This window comes from Hordeum vulgare, chromosome 3H, assembly GCF_904849725.1.
Source record: "Hordeum vulgare subsp. vulgare chromosome 3H, MorexV3_pseudomolecules_assembly, whole genome shotgun sequence".
Taxonomy (NCBI): domain Eukaryota; kingdom Viridiplantae; phylum Streptophyta; class Magnoliopsida; order Poales; family Poaceae; genus Hordeum; species Hordeum vulgare.
This window is the reverse complement of record NC_058520.1, coordinates 611981597-612005419: the sequence shown is the minus strand read 5'-3', so window position 1 is coordinate 612005419 and position 23823 is coordinate 611981597. Positions and strand designations below refer to the sequence as shown.

Here is a 23823-nt window from a genome sequence, read left to right as displayed (position 1 = left end):
CGTACAACGAAGGGGGGTGAATGTGCTGTGTCGGGTCTGGCTCGTCGATCAGAGATCGAGAATTGAAAACAAGCGGGGCAACTGAACTACGGGGTCAGAGGGGATGACTGCTCCACCTATACTAAGCGGATTAAAGGTACAGGACTGAAAGCAGCAGTTTATCAAAAACAGGCTATGCATCAGATATAGGAGCTAACTACAATAGTAGCAAAATACTAATGCAAGCAGTAGAAAGAAAGACATAGGCGATATAGGAATGATCAAGGGGGGGTTTGCTTGCCTTGCTGCTCTGCGGCAAAGGACTGATCGGCAGGGTCGTAGATGTACCCGGCAGCAGCGTCAGTCTCGGGGTCTACCGGTAAGAAGAGGGGGAAGAAACAATAAATAATAGCACCGATGCAACACAAAACATGACATGGAAATATGCAGGCTAGACATGAGCTAACGCAGCAACATCCGTCATAGACGGGTCGGAAGAATATCTGACGATATTTTCCGGGTCTCGGGCTACTACCGGTTATACTGGAAACGGAGGAAAAGTTCCATGTTTGCTATGCTAGGGACGCGTGACAGACGAATGGACCGCGTATCCGGGTTCGTCTCGCTTTGCTGATCAACTTTCATGTTGAAAATATTTCGATCTGACTTACGGATTATTTTATATTAATTTTCAAAGTTTTAATAATTATTTAGGAATTAAAAACAGATTTAAAAGATTTAATAAAATCCTATTATGACATCATCGCGATGTCAGGCTGACATCAACGTTTGACTGGTCAACTGACCAGCGGGTCCCGAACGTCATAGGCACAAGTTTTTATTAAGATTAATTATTTATTAATCAGATTAATTCAACGAGGGACCCACGTGTCATACTCTAATTATGTTAATTAATTATTTTAACTAATATATTTATTTATTTAAGAAAAACATTATTTTTATAATTTATATTAACTCACGCGTGGGGCCTCCCTGTCATAGACAGCGGGTGCATTGGCCCCACCGGTAAGTGACCCTAGGCCATTTACTCATCTTTTTTATTATATACCTAACCGTGCAAATACCGTATTCCTCTAAATATCCATATACGCAAATACATACATCACATCTCATACATACATACATACATACGCATTTAATACAACATTTGTTTTTATTTTATTTATTTTTCATTTAACTCTCATCTCTGCCCTCTCTGTTCATCTGTTCATCTCTCAACAGAGAGGAATGGGGCAAAACTCCACCACCCTACGAGACCTCAACGGCGTCGGAAAAGGGAACTAATCTCCGGAACGGAACCGGGGCGGAAAACTGAAGGAGAGGGTGGGAGGAGCCCGTAAAAGGGCTCACCGGCGTTGCCGGGGAACGGGGCGGCGAGGCTCGGGGTGGCCGTTGTGGAGGATGACGAGGAGGCCGATGGTGCAGTGCCGGCGAGGAGGAGCCCGAGGTGGCGGTTACCGTCGGTGACGCGGAGGTCACGGTGGACCGGAGAAGGACCGACGGGGAGGGGCCCGGTGACGGGGTCGCCGTGGCCGGTGAGGACCCCGGCCGAAGCGCCGACGGGGAGGGGCTCGGTCGCCGGATCTGGAGGGGCGGTGAGCTCCGGCCGGCGGGGAAGGAACCGGCGGGGAGGATGGTGCAGGGCAGGCCGACGAGGCTCCCGGGGGCGGCCGGCGGGATGGAGGGCCGAGGTGGGGGCGGCTCGCCGGCCGGGAGGGAGGAGGCCGTGGGGGGAGGAGGCCGCCGGCGGGAGGAAGGAGGCCGTGGGGGGAGGAGGCCGCCGGCGGGAGGAGGTGGCCGTGGGGGGAGGAGGTGGCCGTGAGGGGGGGTCGCCGGCGGGAGGTAGGAGGCGGTGGAGAGGAGGGCTCGCCGGCGGGAGGCAGGGGGCCGACGGGAGGGGAGCCGAGTTGGGAGGCGAGGGTCGTGGGGAGGGAGAGGGGGTCGTAGGGGATCTGGCGCGGGGGGGGGGGGGACCGAGAGGGAGGGGTGGGGCTCCTGTCGGTGGGGTGGGGTGGTCACGGGAGAGTGGGGGGGTGGCGGCGCCCGGGGGGAGGGAGTAGCGAGGAGAGGCTGGGGGGGTTCGTTAGGGTTAGCGGGATGGGGGTGGCCGGCTGGGCCTGGCCGGTTGGGCCTTTTGGCCCAGCCAGGCCAGGGGGGGCTTTCTTTCTTTCTCTTTTTTTTGTTTTGTTTTGTTTTCTTTTTTTATTATTACTTATTCTAATCCCCTTTTTTTTTATTCTATTCTTATTTACTTTCTTTCATCATTTATTATTTATACTTTTAGTCCTTTCTTTTGTTTATTTATCTTCATTTACTATATTTCTTTACTTATTTTGTTAAAGCCCTTTTCTTAATATATCGGGATCATCAATGATTCCATAAGTACCCGACTTGATATTATAATCTGTTAGGGAATCTTTATAACTCCCCGACGTTGTTATCTCAACAACATAAAAATCTTTTCACGTTTGACTTAATCCCGAAGCTTCGAATTATGATTCGATTTCAACCATCACGAGAACATTGATATAGTTAACGGTGATGTGGCATCATTAGCGTAGGATCACTGTCGCTTCATTACAATCATCACTGTAGCAAAAGTCGAGGATGACACAACCCCGAAAAGTGGGGACGAACACGAGGCTTTGGAGCCACTACCCCGTGGAACCAAGGGTTTCCGGCGGACCTTGGCACTTACAGAAGCCGTGGTAGAAGCAAGAGGAAGGCGCTGGAACGGATATCGACATTAGAAGAAAAGGTGGCGTTTCTCTTGAAGAAAGGGGGACACCCTGTACCTGACACTGAAGAGGAGGAAGAAGATCCTGCACCTGACGCTGATCAGCAGCAATTAGAAGACGACCCTGTAGCAGATGTCGTCCCATCTCAGCATAGAAGCAGCGTGGGTTCCACGCAGCTGCAGCTAGAAGACGGTCCTGCAGTCGAACCGTCGGCGCCTCACTACCCCGTGGATGATGTCACGGAGAAGACAAACTGTGAGATACATATGCCAATGGGGAACATATCCTTCATGGTGGCGTCAGGCTATGCTTTACCGAATCAACCTGGAGCAACCTACCATGGTGGTCAGATTCCAGCATCCCATGCTCGTGTCGGGTTGTCAACAATTACGCCGGGATGCCAGTCAATCGAGCTTGATATTCCTGGAGGTGAAGGCGAGAATACACTGGGAGAAATGGAGCTTGGTATCATCTTGTGGAAGAAGAAACACATCGTGTTTCCTAACGCGGCGCCAAGGCCACCGACTCCTCCAGGTACAAATGCACCACCTCCAACAATTACTGAATGTTGCACCACATGTAAGCCTATTTTTAATAGTTTTTTCACTTTCGTACAGAGAATGCACGACCTCCAAGTCCACCCCCAACGCACCTCCAAGTCCACCCCACAACGAAGATTGGGAGCCCGAGGCCGAGAGTCCATCGCCCGTGCACTCCAGTGAGCCGACGGATGCGCCCACTACGGGTACGGCAAAGCGGAAGCTGCAGTTCAGAAGAAATGGGACTCCTCCCAAGAAGAGAGAAAGGAAACCCAATAAAGTCAAGACTCCCCCGTAGTTACCAGGCGTGATGACTCCGGAGGAACTAGACGAGGCCGTGAAAGCCAAAAACAAAGCATGGTTCGCATGGTTTCCCCTGAAGCCCCCTCCAGACATCTGGAAGGAAACTCTGAAGAACGTACCAAAGTGGAAAATTGAGCGCACCATCGACAACTTATATTATCCTGAACCGCCGCCACCGCCGCCCCTTTCGGACTATGAACGGTACATTGAAAAGATGCACACCGCACAGATGAAGCAGGCGGAGCAGACGAAATGCGGGAAACAAGTTCCCCAGCTCGGACAACAAGAAGCACAATCAATTGCCCCGCTCAAGGTGTTATCTGACCAGGCTTCAGTGTCCGGTCCACGCATGGGCGACGTAGGTTACGCTATTGCTGATGTGGTATATAAATATAAGCCCGAGCACCCTCTGGTCGAAAATCCTAGTGCTCTAACAACCCAACTATGGAATTTACATGTTTGGTACTTGGAGGCCGCAAGGCAAAAGAGAGACTCTATCATGGCGGCAGTTCAGGATCAACACTACTTCGGAGAGTACGGTGTGGAGGTTGGGTTCGATGATTTTTTCCAGATGTACAATCAACGTGCCCTTGACAAAGCTATCGTCAGCTGCTACTGTTTGTAAGTGATTTATTTGTGTAATTTAATTATTTAGTTAAGCTCGCGTTCATTGCCCGTATAATTATCACTCACGAGACATTCTTTTTGTACGCTACTATGCAGAATGAAGATTCATGAATGTAGGCTGGCAGGAATCTGGGACTTTGGGTTCATTGACCCGTATTCGTTTCATCAAGAGACAATAGAAAAGTTCAACAAGGATACACCGGATGATTTGCTAAGGTTTTTGAAGCGACAAAGTACCAAAAAAGAAATATTTTGGCCCTACGGATTCAAGTGAGTGTTACTGTCTTGTACACATTCCATTTTGCTTACCTGATGTTAAGTGTAATTGATGAGTCTGCACGACTGCGTGTGTACACGTGCGCAGGTCCCACTTCATATTGTTCATCATTAGAATCGATCAAGGACAAATTGAAGTCTGGGACCCGTTAACCTGGGACGCTGACACATGGAAGAGCGCGCGTCAGATGCTTCAAAGGTATGTATATATCGGCCTCTTTCGTTCATCGGCCTTTTTTCGTTCATTTCCTGATATCAAGTAAGTAATAATTAACTCTTGTATTCATTTTTCTTTGTCGGCCAGGGTTTGGCAAATGTTCATCAAGGAAGAACCCAGTACATGGGCAGACAAGCTCCACTTTCAGATTAACAAAGTAAGTAGTACTACGTACCCTGGTTTCAATACCATTACCATTCTCTTGATTATTATTAATTTGGCTGAATTATGTTCTCGTATATAGGGCGTCCCGCAACAACCACAGGGCACTGATTATTGTGGATACTACGTTTGCAAGTACATTCACAGGATTATCAATGAGAAATCCCGTACTTCCAGAAATCTAGAGGTACGTAACCGGATCTTCACAACTTTATTTATGTTGCCATCAATTATGTTTAGTTTTGTTCATAACTTAATTGTTTTCATCTACTTTTTTAAAGCTGCAACGAAAGCGGGCGATGCTCAGACCAATCCAACGTTGCAAGGCAGTTGCAGAGGAATTGGCAGGATTTCTCCTCACGCAAGTCATAGATGAAGGCGGAGAATTTTTCCATCCTATGAACCAATAGCCAACTCCCTTCTCTATGCAAGTATACAGCTATAGGAAACGAACTTCAAATTATGTAATGATAATCGGTCCAGTACTTCGTGTTACATGTATATATGTACTTTTATTTGGTGCATCAACATTTAACCGCAAACACGGAATCGGAAACACTTAACCGCAAACACGGAATCGGTGTTTCCGGATACGTGTTTCCGATTACGTGTTTCCGATTCCGTGTTCGTAAAAAACGGAACACGGACACACGAAATCGGAAACACGGAATTGGGAAGACGTAAACAGAAATACGGAACCGGAAACACGTAAAAGAAAACCCTGAAAATACGGAACACGGAAACACCGAAATACGGAATCGGAAACCCTGAAAAGAAAAGGAAAAAAAAGCATTAGGACCGGTTGGTGTTACCAACCGGTTCTAAAGGTCCTCCGCCTGCGCGCACTCTTCGGCGCCCACGTGGAGGCCTTTAGCACCGGTTTGTAAGAGACCGGTGCTAAAGGGGGGGGGCTTTAGTCCCGGATACGTAGCACCGGATGTGTATCCGGGTCCAAAGGCCCTTACCAACCGGTTCTAATACCCCTTTCTCCACTAGTGGATATTGACCGAGGAGTCCCTCGGGTCATGTCTACATAGTTCTCGAACCCGCAGGGTCTGCACACTTAAGGTTCGTCGATGTTTTATGCATATTTGAGTTATATGGTTGGTTACCGAATGTTGTTCGGAGTCCCGGATGAGATCACGGACGTCACGAGGGTTTACGGAATGGTCCGGAGATGAAGATTGATATATAGGATGACCTCATTTGATCAACGGAAAGTTTTCGGGCATTAGCGTGAATGTACCGGGAGTGACGAATGGGTTCCGGATGTTCACCGGGGGGGTGGGGGGGGGGGCAGCCCACCCGAGGGAAGCCCATAGGACTTAGGGGTGCCGCACCAACCTGGGCAGCCCAAGAGGCCCTATGCGCAGGAGATAAAGAAATCAAATGAAAAAAAGGGAAGTGGGAAGGCAGGGAAGGACTCCACCTTCCAATCCTAGTTGGACTAGGATTGGAGGAGGATTCCTCCTCCCCTTGGTTCGGCCGACCCCTTGGGGATCTCTTGAGCCTCAAGGCAAGGCCCTCCCCCTCCCTCCTATATATACTGAGGTATTAGGGCTGATTTGAGACAACTTTGCCACGGCAGCCCGACCACATACCTCCACGGTTTTTCCTCTAGATCGTGTTTCTGCGGAGCTCGGGCGGAGCCCTGCTAGAATAGATCATCACCAACCTCCGGAGCGGCGTCACGCTGCCGGAGAACTCATCTACCTCTCCATCTCTCTTGCTGGATCAAGAAGGTCGAGATCATCGTCGCGTTGTACGTGTGCTGAACGCGGAGGTGCCGTCCGTTCGGCACTAGATCGGGGCGGATCGTGGGACGGATCGCGGGACGGTTTGTGGGACGGTTCGCGGGACGGTTCGCGGGGCGAATCGAGGGACGTGAGGACGTTCCACTACATCAACCGCGTTTCTTAACGCTTCTGCTGTGCGATCTACAAGGGTACATAGATCGGAAATCCCATCTCGTAGATGGACATCACCATGATAGGTATTGCGTGTGCGTAGGAAATTTTTTGTTTCCCGTACCACGTTCCCCAATATACATGAACTCCTCAAACTAAGGTAATCACCGGAAAGAATCCCAGTTATTGTCACCCTGGGGATGCAGATCATAACACATAGCAGGTGCATACAACTTGCAAGATCGGATCTAAAACACAAATATATTGGTGAAAACATAAACGGTTCAGATCTGAAATCATGGCACTCGGGCCCTAGTGACAAGCATAAAGCATAGCAAACTCATAGCAACATCAATCTTAGAACATAGTGGATACTAGGGATCAAGCCCTAACAAAACTAACTCGATTACATGATCGATCTCATCCAACCTTACACCGACCAACAAGCCTACGAAGAGATTACTCACTCCTAGTGAGGATCATCATGGAATTGGCGATGACGAGAGGTTGGTGATGACGAGGACCGAAGATTCCCCTCTCCGGAGCCCCAAACGGACTCCAGAACTGGCCTCCGAACAAAGAACTGGAGGACCTAACCTAACTCGGACAGAAAACTTTGGCAATTTTCCGGATGAACTCGGAGCCTCCAAGTGTCCACTCGGTCACACCGAGTGGACGTGGCCAGCTTTCTGTAATCTTTTTCATCTCACTCGGAATTTCTGAGTGGTTTCACTCGAAATTACCGAGTCAACTTGGTCTCACCAAGTCAAATCAACTCAGTTGGTCCGAAATGACTTTGTAGTTTGTGTTCCTGACCTAGTTTTGGCTCCACAGAATGCATATTTCCTCAGATTAAGATGATTTTTATATCAAAATCGACCGTTTCGACGATACACACATCTTTTATGCTGAAACTATTTCCATCCGAGGTCATATTAATTGAGTTCCATGTCATTTTATAATCTGATGTCAACACGAACACCTCTCAAATTGTCATAACTTTTGCATCCAATCTCCGTTTTGGACCATCTTTGTATCCATATTGGTCTTCTCAGAAAGAAATATCCAAAGGTGATTTTGAATCAAAAGTATGAATTAATCATGACATAGATTAAGCTACTTTTATGACTGTACCAATATTTAGTGTCAACAATGGCAATATGGGCAAACACCTCCGACAATGACAAATTTTATTTTTAGAGCATTGACAATTTTTACTCGTTCCCTTTTGATATTAGCATTGTGACTTTCTTTGTCAACATTGCGAATCCTGAACATGTCGGAAATTTAATTATTTTTTCTAGCAACTATCCATGTTGCATCGTGGCAAATCCCTGAAGACGCATGGCAATTACTCTATTGCATCATGACAAATTCCTAACTATCTTTTATGCTAGCATGGTGATTTTTTTTTCACAATGTGGCAAATCTATATGCAATAGGATGAAAAAATATATTTGTTGTAGAATGGAAACTCCCAGACACTCGCTGGAAAAGGTTTTGTTGAGGGGGCATTTTCCAAATTGTGGTGTCCGCTCGAATGGTTTCCGGCAAGGAACGATTGTTCGCCCGGTGACCTTACCAAGGGAATGTGTGCAATATGAGGGTCCTCATACAAAATACAAGGCATAGAGGACAAAAATCCTCTCTTTGGGCGTCGCTTGGAGCCGAAAGAAATAGAGGGTACAAACCAATATGTTGACACAATACATTTCAAATTTTTCTTTACAACATGCTATTTTCGAAAAGATGTACAACCATAGACATACATTACTTGAGTTCATAGTAGTAACGTTACAAACATGAAACACATACATGCAACAAAAACAAGGAAAATACAAGTGGTTGCACTGTTGCATACCGCCTTCGCCACAACTACCAAGCACACATGATCTTCGTCGTCGCGAGAGAAGAAGAGCACCAGAAGCTAGTCCAACACCGAAGAAACCCCTTGCCAGGAGGCGTTAACGAGACACGATAGCCACCAACGACCGTAGAAGGCTGGATCTAGCCAGATAAAGAACATCGATCGGAGGAGCCTTCCGAGCCTCTTTAACTCCATATCCAGGGCCAACGGCAACCCGCCAGATCCTCCATAGTCTTCTGCATATCCGTATCTTTCATCACCGCGACACTCCAAGAGCAACCCATCTTTGCATCACGTCAAGACGCAACACGAGATCGAAGCCACTCGGACAACTTGGACTCCACGAGCCTCTCGTTGGCTCGAATAACACCGCAAACATTTATAAACATTTTTGTAAACATAATACACACGCAGACATTTATACATATGCACATACACTTCTTTAATAAACCCACGTGCACACACCTTGTCCCTACGAGTATCTCCGAGAGACCGGCCAACACATCATCTTGAGACTGATGAAGTCGCCAGAGACACCTTCATACTCTACGGGACATCTCATCCCACCGAATGCACATATCTGAAAGGCGTGAAATAGCGCTTGGAGTCCAGAGAAAGCGAAGGTAGAAGCCAACGTGTCTCCACTCATGCATTACAACCAAATTGAATCAATTCATAATCATCATCATCGTAAGTATCAAGGAAGAAAGGTATCCAAAGTCCCAAACAGAAACTTAGAAAACTTGTGAGTTGTGACCAAGAAAGAAGAAAGAAAAAGAGAGAACCAATCGAGATAGGAAGGGGGGAGAGGCTCGGGCCCACGGAGCAGTGTGGATCTCGATCTGTCCGGTGGGCCAGTCCGCCCCAACCCCACCCCACCCCCATTCCTTCCTTCCATCGGCCACTCCACTCCCCCACCTCCGTTAAATACCGGCACCACCCCATCGAAGCCCGCCGTACCACCGACATCGCCGCCGGATTAGAAAGATAACCCCAGCCCAAATCCAACCAGACCCGATCCCCACGCGCATTCCCCGTCCCGTCGCGGATCCGACCGTCCACCCGACCGCGCTGCGCGACCGCCGGGGGAGCGAGGGAGAGCATGGCGAGCGGGGGCAGGGTGGATCTGGACGGCGGCGCCGTGGCGCCGCTCACCATCTGCATGATCGGCGCCGGCGGCTTCATCGGCTCCCACCTCTGCGAGAAGCTCATGGCCGAGACCCAGCACGTCGTCCTCGCCGTCGACGTCTACTCCGACAAGATCCGCCACCTCGTCGACCCGCCGCCGCCCCACCTCGCCGGGCGCATCTCCTTCCACCGCCTCAACATCAAGAACGACCCCCGCCTCGAGGGCCTCGTCAAGATGGCCGATCTGGTACTTCCCCTCCCTCCCTCCCCTTCCTCTCCTGGTGCCTCCAATGGCGGATTGGCCCGCGAAAAAAATTGAGCGATTTTCTTGGGATTCAGTTTCTTGATTCGGTTGCCACTCGCGCGTTCGTCGCTCGAAAAATAATAATATCCGCGTTCGTCCCCTGAGATTCTGGAAAGCCGCTGACGGTTTTGTTCTTGCGTGTCGGTGGTTGGATCTGCCCTTGCTCCGCGAAGACGATAAACCTGGCGGCGATCTGCACGCCGGCGGACTACAACACGCGGCCGCTCGACACCATCTACAGCAACTTCATCGACGCGCTCCCGGTGGTACGTGCTCTCACCTCTCGCTCCACCCAATCCCCAAGATTATATTCTCCTCGGCGCTTTCGGCGTTGCCAAGCAAAGAATGTCTGACTCACGTGTCGGTGCTGCGTGCGCAGGTCAAGTACTGCTCGGAGAACGGCAAGCGTCTGATCCACTTCTCCACGTGCGAGGTCTATGGCAAGACCATCGGCAGCTTCCTCCCCAAGGATCACCCCCTCCGCAAGGTGATGAACATGACATCCCCTTCCCCTCCCCTGCTCACACCATCTGTCTGCACTTGCTGTATGCGTGCGTGTGTGTGTGTGTGTGTCACTCACCAAGTGACATCAGTGGATAATGTGGTTGTATTTGACTGAGCTCTGAAGTAGTAGGTTGAACCTTTTTTTGGTTGGTTGAATAAGAAAAGGGATTTGATTGGGTTGGATTGGATTCGGGTGGAATTGATTGGATGATTGGATCTGGTGCAGGTTGCTATAGATTGCGATGCTCACCTGTAATAATTATTAAGTTCTTTGTAGTATAGTCCTTAAATAAAAGGTTGTCCTGGATTTGGTGTTGGTTGGGAGTGGAATTATTCTAGTTGAAGCCATGTTGGTTGTTGGTTGACACTGGGATAATGTCTTGTAATCGTGGTTTGGCCTGAAGCTTATAGAATGTCTTGGCTTTAAGGAAGAGCACAGTTTGACTGCATACATTGATTTTACATTTTAGTGGATGGTCTGTCTTAAGAGTTGCTCATTGGTTAATCTGTCTAGTAGTTGCTCCATTTCTTTTTTATCCCCATACTAGATTTGTTCAAAATCAAACTTCATATGCTTTGATCAAATTTAATATATCAAAGAATATCAACATTTACGATAGCAAATAAATATATAATATGAAAATATATTCCATGATGGATCTAATGATTGATTTCGTATGGTGAATGCCAATGCTATTTTCTATAAACTTGGTCAAACTTTGAAGAAACGGAGGGGAGTACCTTTTTATGGTACATTCCTTAAATTGTCCTGTATTTGATGTTCACATGTAATTGTCCTGTCCTTTTAGTACAGTCCTTAAATAAACGGTTGGCCTAGATTTGGTGCTGGTTGGGAGTGGAATTATTCTAGTTGAAAATCCTTGTTGGTTGTTGCTTGGCACTGGGATAATGTATTGTATTGTTGTTTGGTGTGAAGGTTATGGCATGTCTTGACTTTAAAGGAAGAACAAAGTTTGACTGCATACATTGATTTTACATTTTAGCGATGGTCTGTCTTAAGTTGCACATTGGTTAATCCACCTAGCACCATTTTGTGGTAACTCACTGGGCAACGATGCTGTCATTTTATATAGGCTATTACTTTTCTAGGTTGACAATAATTAATTGTTCAAGCCATGTCCTGCGTGTTTTAGTGTTGGTTTTTCTTATGTTGCTTGTTTGTTAATATGTCTGCGTTGATTGTCCGGTACCATTCTATAGTACCTTCCAGGACTAGTTGTAAGCGAGGATACTGTCATTTCACATTGTCTGCTCTCTTTTAGCTGGAAATATTTTTTTGGCTCAAGCCATGTCATGCTTATGCCTGTCATTGCACGTGGATGTGGAAATTTGGAAAACGTGCTACCACAAATAACTCCCCTTTTCTTATTCAAATTGTTCAGTTGGAGCTTCATCATTTAAAGACTCAACTAACCAGACCATGAGTTACCAAGATTTTTGCTATTCTTTTCTTCAGATTCTTATCTTCGTAGCAATACTATACTCAGCCTAGCAGTAACAATAATTTGTTTTGTTGTCAGTGATGTGTTTTTCCCATGTCAGTCACATATTCATATGATCACACCTGGCTGTTCAGCTGATACTCCATGTGCCTTTTATCTTTCAAACAGGAAGCTGAATTTTATGTGCTGACAGAAGATGAGTCACCCTGCATCTTTGGTCCAATTGTGAAACAGAGATGGTCCTATGCGTGCGCAAAGCAGCTTATTGAGAGGCTTGTTTTTGGTGCGTGGAGGAACTTACAACTTGTTGATTGTGCCATCAGTAGCAACCTTAAACTTTTTCTGACCATGTATATTTGAGTTTCCCCCAGCTGAAGGCGCAGAAAATGGCCTTGATTTCACGATCGTGAGACCTTTCAATTGGATTGGGCCAAGGATGGACTTCATTCCTGGCGTTGATGGTCCTAGCGAGGGTGTTCCTCGGGTTTTGGCTTGCTTCAGCAACGTATGTAAACTTATCCCTTGCTTTGGATGAATACCTTCATTGCACTGTGTTCAGTCTTCTTTTTTACAAGATATACCTTGCCAATGGATATGCAGAATCTCCTACGCAGAGAGCCCCTGAAGCTCGTCGATGGCGGCGAGTCCCAGAGAACTTTTGTTTACATCAAGGATGCCATTGAAGCTGTTCTTCTGATGATTGTATGTCTTGTCTGTTTGTCTCCGATCTGTTTTCTGATGCTCCTCCTCAGTATCTACCGCATCAGTGGAACTTAAATCTCTGTTTTCTTTTGTCGAAGGAAAACCCTGCTCGAGCCAATGGTCATATATTCAACGTTGGGAACCCTGACAATGAAGTCACTGTTAGGGAGTTGGCTGAAATGATGACAGAGGTATTGCCATTGACACATCAATAATAACTGTATGATGTGTTGCTCTGTCTCTTCTGAATCGCACATCACATTCATCTGCAGGTCTATGCTAAGGTCTCAGGAGAGCCCCCGCTGGAGGAGCCTGTGATCGACGTGAGCGCGAAAGAATTCTACGGCGAAGGGTACGACGACAGCGACAAGAGGATCCCCGACATGACCCTGATCAACAAGCAGCTAGGTACATATACCACTTGTCCCAGTGGCAGTGTCTTTGTTCTGCCTTTCATTATCCTCCTGATTTGTTAGTAGTATCAAATGTCTGATCTCCAAACGCACGAACGTTAAACAAAATGCAGGGTGGAACCCCAAGACCCCTCTCAAGGACCTGCTGGAGACGACTCTGACCTACCAGCACAAGACATACAAGGAAGCCGTCAAGACACAGATGTGTCTGGCCACGGCGACGCCGTCAAGCTAGACGACGACGGCACGCCCGCCTCGGCCACGGCCCTCTTGATCTTTTGGAAGCCGGATACGGATGTCATAGTGAAACCACCGTCGTTTTTGTCGCGCCTCTAGATCCCACCACCTATCTTCTTATCTTACCTAGATTCGTCGTTGTGTAACCCTATATCGGGCAAAAGGGACCGAGTATCTGAGTATCTATCATACCTGTGGTGGCAGTGTTTGTTATGTTTGGTTGGTTGCACCTCCCGTGCTATTCTTTTGCTGTTAGTAAGAGAGAGAGATATGTTCTTGTTCGGCATAGTTGATGATGATGTGAGATTACGGCCTGGCAAACTTTACTAGTTTTCAGCGGAGTTGATGTTGAGTTTTAAGCTTCAACCCCTTTGGTTAGTGAGCTTCATTCAGTCACAGTGGTAATATGAACAATAATGGTACGAATGATCTCTCTGGCTACATAGTGTGCAAACTACTCCCTTCGTACCGAAATACTTGTAGTTGGGGGGAACTTGTACTAGTTGAGTACAAGTTCCCCCCAACTACAAGTATTTCGGTACAGAGGTAGTAGCAGTTTTCCTGATTGTGTGAATTTGGTTCTTCAGGCTGCCAGTACACAGAAATACAGCATTGTGTGCCTTAAACCATCTCAGTCGTGATGATGCAAAACAGTGAAGCTATAGACTACAAAGAACTTTGGCGTAACTTCCAATTTAGTTTGTGCAGCACTATGTGTGCACCCGATGATAATCTGAAGATTCACGGCCTCTGCAGTCGTTGAATGGAACCAGATAGCTGTCTGATATCCGCAACATGATCCTTGTTCTGCTTGGCCCTCATCAAATTTTCTCTCAACTGTTTTTTTCTCTAAAGCTAAGGACACTTGGTGGTGGAACGATGAGGTCCACAAGGTTATTAGGGAGAAGAAGAACTGTTTCAGATTCCTATATTAGGACAGGCGTGCAGCTAACATGGAGAAGTATAAGGTGGCGAAGAAGGCTGCAAAGCGGGCGGTGAGTGAAGCGAGAGGTCAGGCGTATGAGGACCTCTACCAACGTTTAAACACTAAGGAAGGCGAAAGGGACATCTATAAGATGGCCAAGATTAGGGAGAGGAAGACGAGGGATGTCGGCGAAGTCAAATGCATCAAGGACGGAGATGATCAGCTTCTTGTGAAGGGTGAGGCGATCAAGTGTAGATGGCGGGAGTACTTTGACAACCTTTACAATGGAAAGGTTGACAGCTCTACCATTGAGTTAGACGACTCATTTGATGATACCAGCATGTGCTTTGTGCGAGGTCTACCATGGAAGCCATCTTCTTGGTACGACAGCTGATGGAGAGATACATGGAGCAAAAGAAGGACCTTCATATGGTGTTCATTGATTTGGAGAAGGCCTATGATAAGATACCTCGGAATGTCATGTGGCGGGCCTTGGAGAAACACAAAGTCCCAATAAAGTACATTACCCTCATCAAGGATATGTATGATAATGTTGTGACAAGTGTTCGAACAAGTGATGGCGACACCGATGACTTTCCGATTAGAATAGGGCTACACCAAGGGTCAGCTTTGAGCCCTTATCTTTTTGATTTGGTGATGGATGAGGTCACAAGGGATATACAAGGAGATATCCCATGGTGTATGCTCTTTGCGGATGTTGTGGTGCTAGTCGATGATAGCCGAACGGGGGTTAATAGAAAGTTAGAGTTATGGAGGCGGACTCTAGAATCGAAAGGTTTTAGGCTTAGTAGAACTAAAACTGAATACATGAGGTGCAGTTTTAGTGCTACTAGGCACGAGGATGGAGAGGTTAGCCTTGGTGGGCAGGTGGTACCGAAGGGAGACACGTTTCAATAATTGGGGTCCATGTTGCAGAAGGATGGCGATATCGATGAAGACGTGGGCCACCGAATCAAGGCTGGGTGGATGAAGTGGCGCCAAGCTTCTGGCGTACTCTGTGACAAGAGAGTGCCACAAAAGCTAAAAGGCAGGTTTTATAGGACAGCTATCCGACCTGTGATGTTGTATGGCGCGGAGTGTTGGCCAACCAAGAGACGACATATCCAACAGTTAGGTGTAGCAGAGATGCGCATGTTGAGATGGATATGTGGCCACACAAGGAAGGATCGGTACGGAATGCCGATATACGAGAGAGACTTGGGGTAGCACCGATTGAAGAGAAGCTGGTCCAGCATCGTCTCAGATGGTTTGGACATATTCAACGGAGGCCACAGGAAGTGCCGGTGCATAGCGGATGGATAAAGCGTGCTGAGAATGTCGTGGTAGATCAAACTTGACATGGGAGGAGTCCGTTAAGAGAGACCTGAAGGTTTGGAATATCGACAAAGACTTAGTCATGGACAGGGGTGTGTGGAAGTTAGCTATCCACGTTCCAGAGCCATGACTTGGCTTCGAGATCTTATGGGTTTCAACTCTAGCCTACCCCAACTTGTTTCGGACTGAAAGGCTTGGTTGTTGTTGTTGTTGTTGTTGTTGTTTTTTCTCTGAAACAAAGACTAGTGTTATAATGTCCATGTTGCGATCACGGACAAAACAACCCTTTTGCAACGCAACCCATGCTGCGACTGTAACAGTCACGTGTCACAAGGGCATCAACCGGTGTGGTGGCATGCAAGTGCATTGGAAAGCATGGTAGTTGGTTTGCGCACTTTTGTTAGCAGCGCATGGGACTTGGGCAAGCTCTCCGAGGTGGAAGACAAAAGAGGGTCATGGTAAAAAAAAAGTGAAAGACGGTTGCTCTCGTGATCTCAACGGGAGATAAGATGGGAGAAGGGTGTACACATACTGAGTATGTAGAGGGTTGCAACACTTTCTTAGTTAAGGTCTTGTGTTTGCAACTCGGTCCATGTTGCAAACCTCAGCTTTCTTCGTGCATGGGAGGGATATACTGCACACCGTTTAATCATAGCAGGATCCGACGGTTGCAGAGATGGCCGCGTGTGCCTAATTATCAGCCTGTTGTTCCCAAGCTTTTTCCATTTATGTTTTGAGCGTTGTCCCTGTTTTGTTCTAATCTGTCTATGGTTAAATGCTTGAAAAAGTTGCTAATTGGGCTAGCCTTCCAAAAGAGCCTAGTTTGGTTAGCCTTCGAAAAGAAACAAATGTGGCAAGATCTACTTTGTGGTTCCAAATCAATTATGGAGGAAAAAAAGACAAAAGCAAAAGTGGGGAAGAGACATGTGTCATATGTACTCGGTAAAATCCATCATGGTCATCCATATATTGATGTACAATCAGGCTATTTTTCTTTGCTTTTGTACACATTACTATTCAAGTTTTCTGAAAGTTACAATTTCATTATTTCATTCCACCCAAAAGACTACGGAAGTCAGTTCTTCGCATAAACTTCTTATGCGAGTAAAACACATGACCATGTCCGCCACAAAAGGTTTCAAAATTGTTTGAATTTCTGATAATTTTTTTACATTTAAAATGTTTTTATCCGGTGCGCCTAGAACCATGTCCTATAAAATCCGTCGACCCACTATTTTTCTAGAAAAATTGAAGCTCTCCGCAATATCATCAACAACAACAACAAAGACTTCGCGACCAACTCAGGTTCTGACCCCTGAATAGCAAGTTTTCACGCATCCTTGTCATGACTAGTTGTTTGTTGATACTCCAGTCCTTCAGATCTCTCTATACGTACTCCTTCCATGTCAAGCTCTCTGCACTATCACATAAAGATAAAATTCTCATAGATTGCATTGTTTTCTTTTGTTTGGACACGTAAGTTTGTTTTAAATGTTGAGGGTTTTTTGGACATAAGTAGCACTATTAGGGATACTAGTCGTATCATCTATTCTTAAATAGTTGCAATCCATTAGCTAATTTTTTTTCATGCAACAATGCCACATTATCAAATCATGCATGGAGTCATAAGTTATTTTTTCCATTAATCTCTTCATGCAAAACATACCACCTCATCCATTATTTTTTTCCAAGGAATTAAGTCATGTAAGAAAGTTTTATATTTGTTTTTTATCTATTCTTAAATAGCTACAACCCATTAGCTATTTTTTTATGCAACAATGCTACATCATCAAATTATGCATGGGATCATAAGTTATTTTTTTTATTAATCTCTTCATGCAAAACATACCATCTCATGCATTATTTTCTTCCAAGAAATTAGGTCATATAAGAAGGAGTATTTGTTTTTGCATTAATTTTAATCTTCTATTACTTATTCATACATTTTTTTAACAAGGTTTCGTCGCAACGCGCCCGGCATCGTCTAGTTATTGTAAATAAGCTTGGCCTTAATCAAAGCGGCGCAAGTCTGACCCGAGCCGCACCGCACCGCACGAATCTTATCGCCGAGGGAGAGGAACGCCGGCAGGAGATGGGCAACGCCGGGAGCGCGACCGCGCCGGAGCAGGCGAAGAAGCCAGAGGAGGCCGACGCCGGGGGCGGGGGAGGGGCCCCGCCGTCCACCGTGCGGTTCTTCCCCGCCGCCGCGCAGCACACGGCCAGGCAGCCGCCGCCGATTAAGCTGGAGGAGGAGGACCTGCCGCCGCCGCCGGCCACCGCCGGCGAGGGCGTGGAGGAGGACATGGCCGCCCCCCGCAATCTCTGGCAGGTACGTATACATCGCCGCCTTCGCTCGCCGTCCGGCCGGTTCCCCGCCATAGCGATTGCTTATTTGTTACTCGTTTGAAAAAAATTGCTTATTTGTTACGTACTATCCCATGGCCGAGCCTGAAAGTAGAAGAGGAAACCCCACCCAAATCCGCTATCCATGGTTGCCTGCCTGCCTCCCGCCCTCCCAGATCCTTCCTAGGTTACTGACATAGGAGGCTCCATTAGTTAGCAGTTGCGTCCAGGTGGGGATTGCGGAGTGATGTGATGTGATGTGGTCTATTCACACCAAACTGAACTGGTTCCTACTCATGAACTGCATAGTGCTAGCTGATCGGCCCCTTTGTTTTTTCATGCCCCGGAATGCGGGCTAGAACAGCTGCCAGGTCTCGCCTTCCACCGTCGCTCTCTTCTTACTGCCAGGAAGCTTGTGGTTGCTCTATGATAGTTTGCGGAAATCGGGAGGAGCTCCCGTTGGTCGGAACTATGCTGCAGGCCGCCGTTTAGGCGTTCCGTTTGGGGATTATGGGGCATGGACCTGAACCACGGCCTAGTGTGTCGCTTTTCAACTTCAGAACAGGAGGATTTACCATCTCCGCCTTCCAGAGTTGAGCATGGAAAGTATAACGTGGATGCAGTGCAGTTTTATGTATGGTTGGTGCTGGATTCAGTAGCCAGCCAATAATCGATTTTAAGTCCAATAAGAAGCTTTGACTTGCTTCGTCTAGTTGATTGATGAACTGCCAGCTGGGTCTCTAGCGTTAAGACACCAACATATTTCTTCAGAGAACCCCTGCCTTTGATTTAGTGTGATTTCCTGGTGATTAAATATTTAAATTACTGCACTATGCATATGCGCTAGCGCTACATCAGCTATCAAGCCACAGTTTTTGCTACTAGTGACATCTTATTTCCAGAAACATGGAGAGTGCTCTAGTATAGATTGCAGAATTGGGTGTAACCTGCGCTACATGCATCACGATCTTACCGTTGTTCGAGCCTTACTCTAGGCTTCTGTTTAGGTGTTCGTTATGGGGCACGCACCTATACTACTTTCTGGCGTGTTGCTTTTGAAGTTGAAAACTGGATATTCTACCATTACTGTTTCTAAAATCGAGCATGGCAAGTACAATGTGGATGCAGTGCAATTTTGCATGTACTTGTTGCTGGATTTATTAATCACTAACCACTTTGCGCCCGGGGTCACTGGGGCCGAATGTTCTGTGAGACATCGTTTGTTATGTATTTGTCCACTTACAGAGACAGTGATGATTTTAATTTTGGTCATAAGCTTTGATTTGGTTCATCTAGTTGATGTAGATTATATTACTGTTTTTTGTCAGTTGCTGTTTACTGTTGTAAGTCAGATAAATCAGCACACCCACAAAGAGCATGGCAAGTATAATGTGGATGTAGCAATTCCATGTTTACTTGATGCTCTATTTAGTAGCCACTAACCACATCGAGGTCACTGGGGTTTGAAGCGATTACAAATCTATGATGGCTCTGTGAGACATCATTTGTTATGTCTTCTTCCGCTTACAAAGACAGTTATGATTCTACGTTTAGTCAGAAGCTTTGATTTGGTTCATCTAGTTAATGTAGATCATATTACTGTTTTCTGTCTGTTGTAGTTTACTGTCGTAAGCATATAGAAATCAGCAGACCCATCCAGAGCATGGCAAGTATATTGTGGATGTAGCAATTCTATGTTCACTTGATGGTCCATTTAGTAACCACCATCCACTTTGAGGTCACTAGGGTTTGAAGCGATTACGTATCTCTGAAGGTTCTGTGAGACATCATTCGTTATGTCTTCGCCTGCTTACAAAGGCAGTAATGATCATAAGTTCAGTAAGAAGCTTTGATTACATTCATCTAGTTGATGCAGAGCATCTTACTGTTTTCTGTCAGCTGGTGTTTACTGTCTTAAGTTCACATAAATTAGGACTTTCCTTCAGAGAACCCACATGTATACCTCTAGTTTCCTGTGATCTGCCGGCGAATATTTCACTGCGGTATGCGATCATGTGGTCAGTCATTCTTTACGGAGGGAGTACTGCGTATTTCTGCTCATGTGTCTTCAATGAAATCAGCACAGCATATCCTCTGTTTTGTGCTTCTTAGATGAAAATGGTGCTACAATAACTAATCAGCACAGCATATCCTGTGTAGTTTTGTTGTTCAAAACTACATTGTAGGCTTCTGTTTACGCGTTTGGTATGGGATACAAATGTAAACTACTTCATAGTGTGTCGCTCTCGAACCATCTCTGCTTCCAAAATCGAGCATGGCATGTATAATGTGGATGTAGCAATTCTATGTTTACTTGGCGCTGGATTTAGTAACAGTTGACCCGCTTTGAGGCCACTGGGGTTCTAAGCGATCACGTATCTGTGAAGGTTGTGTGAGACATCAGTTGTTATGTCTTCTTACGCTTACAGAGACAGTGATGATTCTGAGTTCCTTTTTCTTTTAACACATGATTCTGAGTTCTTTAAGAAGCTCTGATTTGGTTCATCTAGTTGATGCAGAGCATATTCCTGTTTTTTTGTCAGTTGCTGTTTACTGTCTTAATTAAGTTCTGAGAAATCTGGGCACTCCCTCATATAACCTCTATCCCTCTAGTTTCCTGTGATCTACCAGCAAATATACTGCTGCAGTATATGGCCGTCTGGTGGTCATTTGCTCTTCAGAGATACCATCACCTCATCCTCTGTTTTTCTGGTTCAAGATCAAGCCATCATTCATTCGCGCTGTTACTCTTGCAGGTGTATGCGCTGGGAGCGTTCCTCGTGGCGCGATGGGGCTGGGCCAAGTGGAAGGAGAGCAAGGACCGAGACGACTCCGCAGATGGCCAGTTGCCGCCGCCTGCTGCTTCATCCTAGGTTTAGCTCCTGCCACTGCAGGGACGGGGCTCCGCTTCCAGTCTGAATCACTGCTGTTAGTTGCAGCAAAGTAGATGAACGTCTCCGAACTTCCCCTCATGGGTAGCGGTGGTGGTGACGACGAGCTGACGGGTTTTTGCTCCCACCATTGTCGCTGTGTAACCGGATAATGTATGGATTCGCAGCAAGCGGCATGTGTGCTTCCAATCGTACGTACTGTTGGTTCCTTGTTTATGAAATTTGTGCTTCTACTGAATAGTACTCCCTCCATTCCTAAATATAGGTCTTTGTAGAGATTTCACTACCTGACTACATACGGAGCAAAATGATTGAATCTACACTCTAAAACATTCGTATATAGTCTATAGTAAAATCTCTAAAAAAGCTTGTATTTAGGAATGGGGGGGAGTATGTGTTGAAGAGTGATGAGCCAACTAGCTATGCAGTGCCTGAGAAAAACCTGGCATGTTTTTCGAGCACGAATCATATATGACCGCAGCCATTATTTCTTCAGGCAGTAAATGCATTGGTTCAATATTGCGTATATGGATGACAATTGTAACCATGGGTATGGGTACCCCTGGGTACCCGCGGATAGGGTATAGGCATATTTTTGTGTTCATAGATAGTGCCAAAACTCTACCTGATTAGTCATGGGTACAGTATGGCTACATTTTTGTGCTCATGAAACCCTACCCACTTATTTTTTAACAACAACAAAGCCTTTAGGGCCTGTTTGAGACTGCTCTATTCCAAAAAATTCAGCTCCGCTCTAAAAAACATAAGCCAAACGGGGTAGCTTCACGATATACAGCTTCACAAAAAAATTAGAATATGGGGTCCAACTTTCTGTTTTTTATGAAACTCTCTAGGAGGTGCTCCATAAAACTGTAGAAGCTGGAGTTGAAGCGAAATTATCCACCACTGCCATCCGTAAGTGGATACCCCTTCGTTTCTCCCCTCTCATCCAATCAAATAGATCCTTTCACCAAATTTTCCATTCGTGAAGCTGAAGCTGGAGAAAAGCCAAACATTATCTTTGAAAGAGCTACAACTTTCCCCGCTAAAAAAAAAGAGCTACAACTTTCGTATGAAAGTGCTCCAAAATGGATTTGGTGGAACGGAGCTGTTTTTGATGGAGCAGAGCAGTCCCAAACAGGGCCTAAGGCTAGAGGTAAAATTCATAAGATCTCAGCGACCAACTCATGATTCTGACACATGAATAACAAGCTTCCACGTATCCCTATCCATGGCTAGTTGTGAAACCCACTTATCTTTCTACATTCGTTATAAATCGGTAGGGTATGGATAGTATTTTACTCTCATGAGAAACATGCGTATCGATATAAGATTCTTGTATCCACACCATACATTAAATTGCCACCCTTAATAGCGAGCTACCCGTTTACTAGTAGATGACATAAAAAATCGAAACAAATGAACACATGAAATTGTGCAGCAGCTCCACGATCCATATCCGTCACGCTTCAGGAACACGAATGCTAACTCAATCAACTAAGTAACGCTGGCTCATCATCATCAGCTGGCGGTGAGGACAAAGAGCCGTCCCCGTCGGCGTCGCGACGGCGGCAGCAGCACAGGAGGAAGATTACGCCGACCGTGGCCCCGGCGATGGCCATGAGGGCAGCACCGGCGAGGACGACCGTCCCGCCGCCGTCCTCCCCCGCCTCGGGCGGGAGGTAGAAGTTGCCGAGCAGTATGTAGTAGATGCCGACGAAGAAGACGAAGTAGGCCGCGATGCCGACGTAGATGAGCCCGACGTCGCCATTGCCGGAGCCGGCCGGGGTCTCATCATCGTCCTTGTTGCCGCCGTCCTCAAGGTCCCTGTATTCCCCTGCAGCCGCCATTGCCGCCGCCTCCTCCTCCTCCGGACCGGCGGCCGGCTTCCACCTGGAGATTGATTATGCTCTGGATTATTAGTCGCACAAGAACCCCAAACAAATTGCATGCATGCATGCGATGATGAGTCGGTTGGTGGATGGATGGATCGACGATCTGTAGTACCTGAAAATCTTGGTCATCGTGTTCGTGAGTGTTGGGAAGACGGGAGGAAAGAGAGGATCGATGAGTTTTTTTAACTTTTTTTTTGAACTTGGGGATCGTGGGGGTTTTTAGTTATGCGCGGAAAAAAATCTGTAACAACCTCCCAACTAATCTGTAGTAAATCCGATCTGTTACCGTACCAGCTTTTTTAGGGTTTTTTCAGAGTCGCAGCTCGAGAGACGACGTGGCTCACACCACGCGCGCGATGAGCATCCTACGTGCAACAACTAGTACTCCCCAAACAAAATCTGCCTACGTTTCTGAAACAAAATGTGACCTCACTAGCTCGGTCACTCTCAAAACACCCGATATTTTATACTTCCTCTGTCTCTACTATTAAAGGAGAATCTAGCGTCGTGATGGTTCGACCACCTCGTCCGAGCCTATCGATACTTCCTCCCTCGCATGCACCCACATCCCCCGCTCCCTCTCATTGATTTTCTCCACCAGCCCACGGAAAAACAAAACCACGTCCTACTTCCCACGATGCATACCTCCCACCCTCACCCCAACCCTCACGCCAACTCCAACCCCGCCGCCGATCTCCTCTCCCCCGCCGCCGACCTCTTCCCTCATAGGTCATAGCCTCACCGCCGACCAACTCGACCCTACCACCTCCGGCTAGCTCCTCCTTCCACCCCACCCTCCTCTTCTCTCCTTTTATCCAGCAGATCAGGCCGAAACCCTAGCTATCATGCCCGACGCCATGGCGACCACAGGAGGACCTGACCCAAACCATGGATGGCGCGGATCAAATCCATAGGAGGTGGATCCTTCAAGACCTAGCTCCTCCCCTTTTTCTTCTTGTGGATTTATTCAGTTTCCTTAAATCTGATTCATTTTTTTTGTTTTTTTCTTCTTTTTTTGCATCTGGTCCGGTCAAGGAGCAGGACCCC

The 23823-nt window shown here is 46.7% G+C and overlaps 2 protein-coding genes across 2 annotated transcripts; both read left to right on the top strand.

The window, feature by feature from the left end:
- Positions 1–9563: 9563 nt before the first annotated feature.
- On the top strand, positions 9564–13600 carry LOC123445656 (UDP-D-apiose/UDP-D-xylose synthase). The gene is made up of 9 exons (XM_045122670.1): positions 9564–10011; positions 10242–10334; positions 10448–10555; positions 12204–12318; positions 12407–12540; positions 12636–12737; positions 12836–12928; positions 13010–13145; positions 13264–13600. The coding sequence occupies exons 1-9, from the start codon at positions 9739–9741 to the stop codon at positions 13383–13385; spliced, it is 1176 nt and encodes a 391-aa protein (XP_044978605.1). The 5' UTR covers positions 9564–9738; the 3' UTR covers positions 13386–13600.
- A 4068-nt stretch (positions 13601–17668) lies between these two features.
- LOC123445655 lies at positions 17669–21097 on the top strand. The gene is made up of 2 exons (XM_045122669.1): positions 17669–17976; positions 20747–21097. Exons 1-2 carry the CDS (start codon positions 17740–17742, stop codon positions 20861–20863), a joined length of 354 nt encoding a protein of 117 aa, XP_044978604.1. The 5' UTR covers positions 17669–17739; the 3' UTR covers positions 20864–21097.
- The last annotated feature ends 2726 nt before the right edge of the window (positions 21098–23823 follow it).

What these genes read in the sequence shown, in the direction of transcription:
- LOC123445656 (XM_045122670.1), top strand. Translation starts at nt 9,739, where the DNA reads ATGGCGAGCGGGGGCAGGGTGGATCTGGACGGCGGCGCCGTGGCGCCG. An exon ending in AGGATCACCCCCTCCGCAAG is followed by an intron (nt 10,556 to 12,203) that starts GTGATGAACATG and finishes TCTTTCAAACAG; the next exon opens with GAAGCTGAATTTTATGTGCT. An exon ending in CCTGATCAACAAGCAGCTAG is followed by an intron (nt 13,146 to 13,263) that starts GTACATATACCA and finishes AACAAAATGCAG; the next exon opens with GGTGGAACCCCAAGACCCCT.
- LOC123445655 (XM_045122669.1), top strand. Translation starts at nt 17,740, where the DNA reads ATGGGCAACGCCGGGAGCGCGACCGCGCCGGAGCAGGCGAAGAAGCCA. An exon ending in CCCCCCGCAATCTCTGGCAG is followed by an intron (nt 17,977 to 20,746) that starts GTACGTATACAT and finishes TTACTCTTGCAG; the next exon opens with GTGTATGCGCTGGGAGCGTT.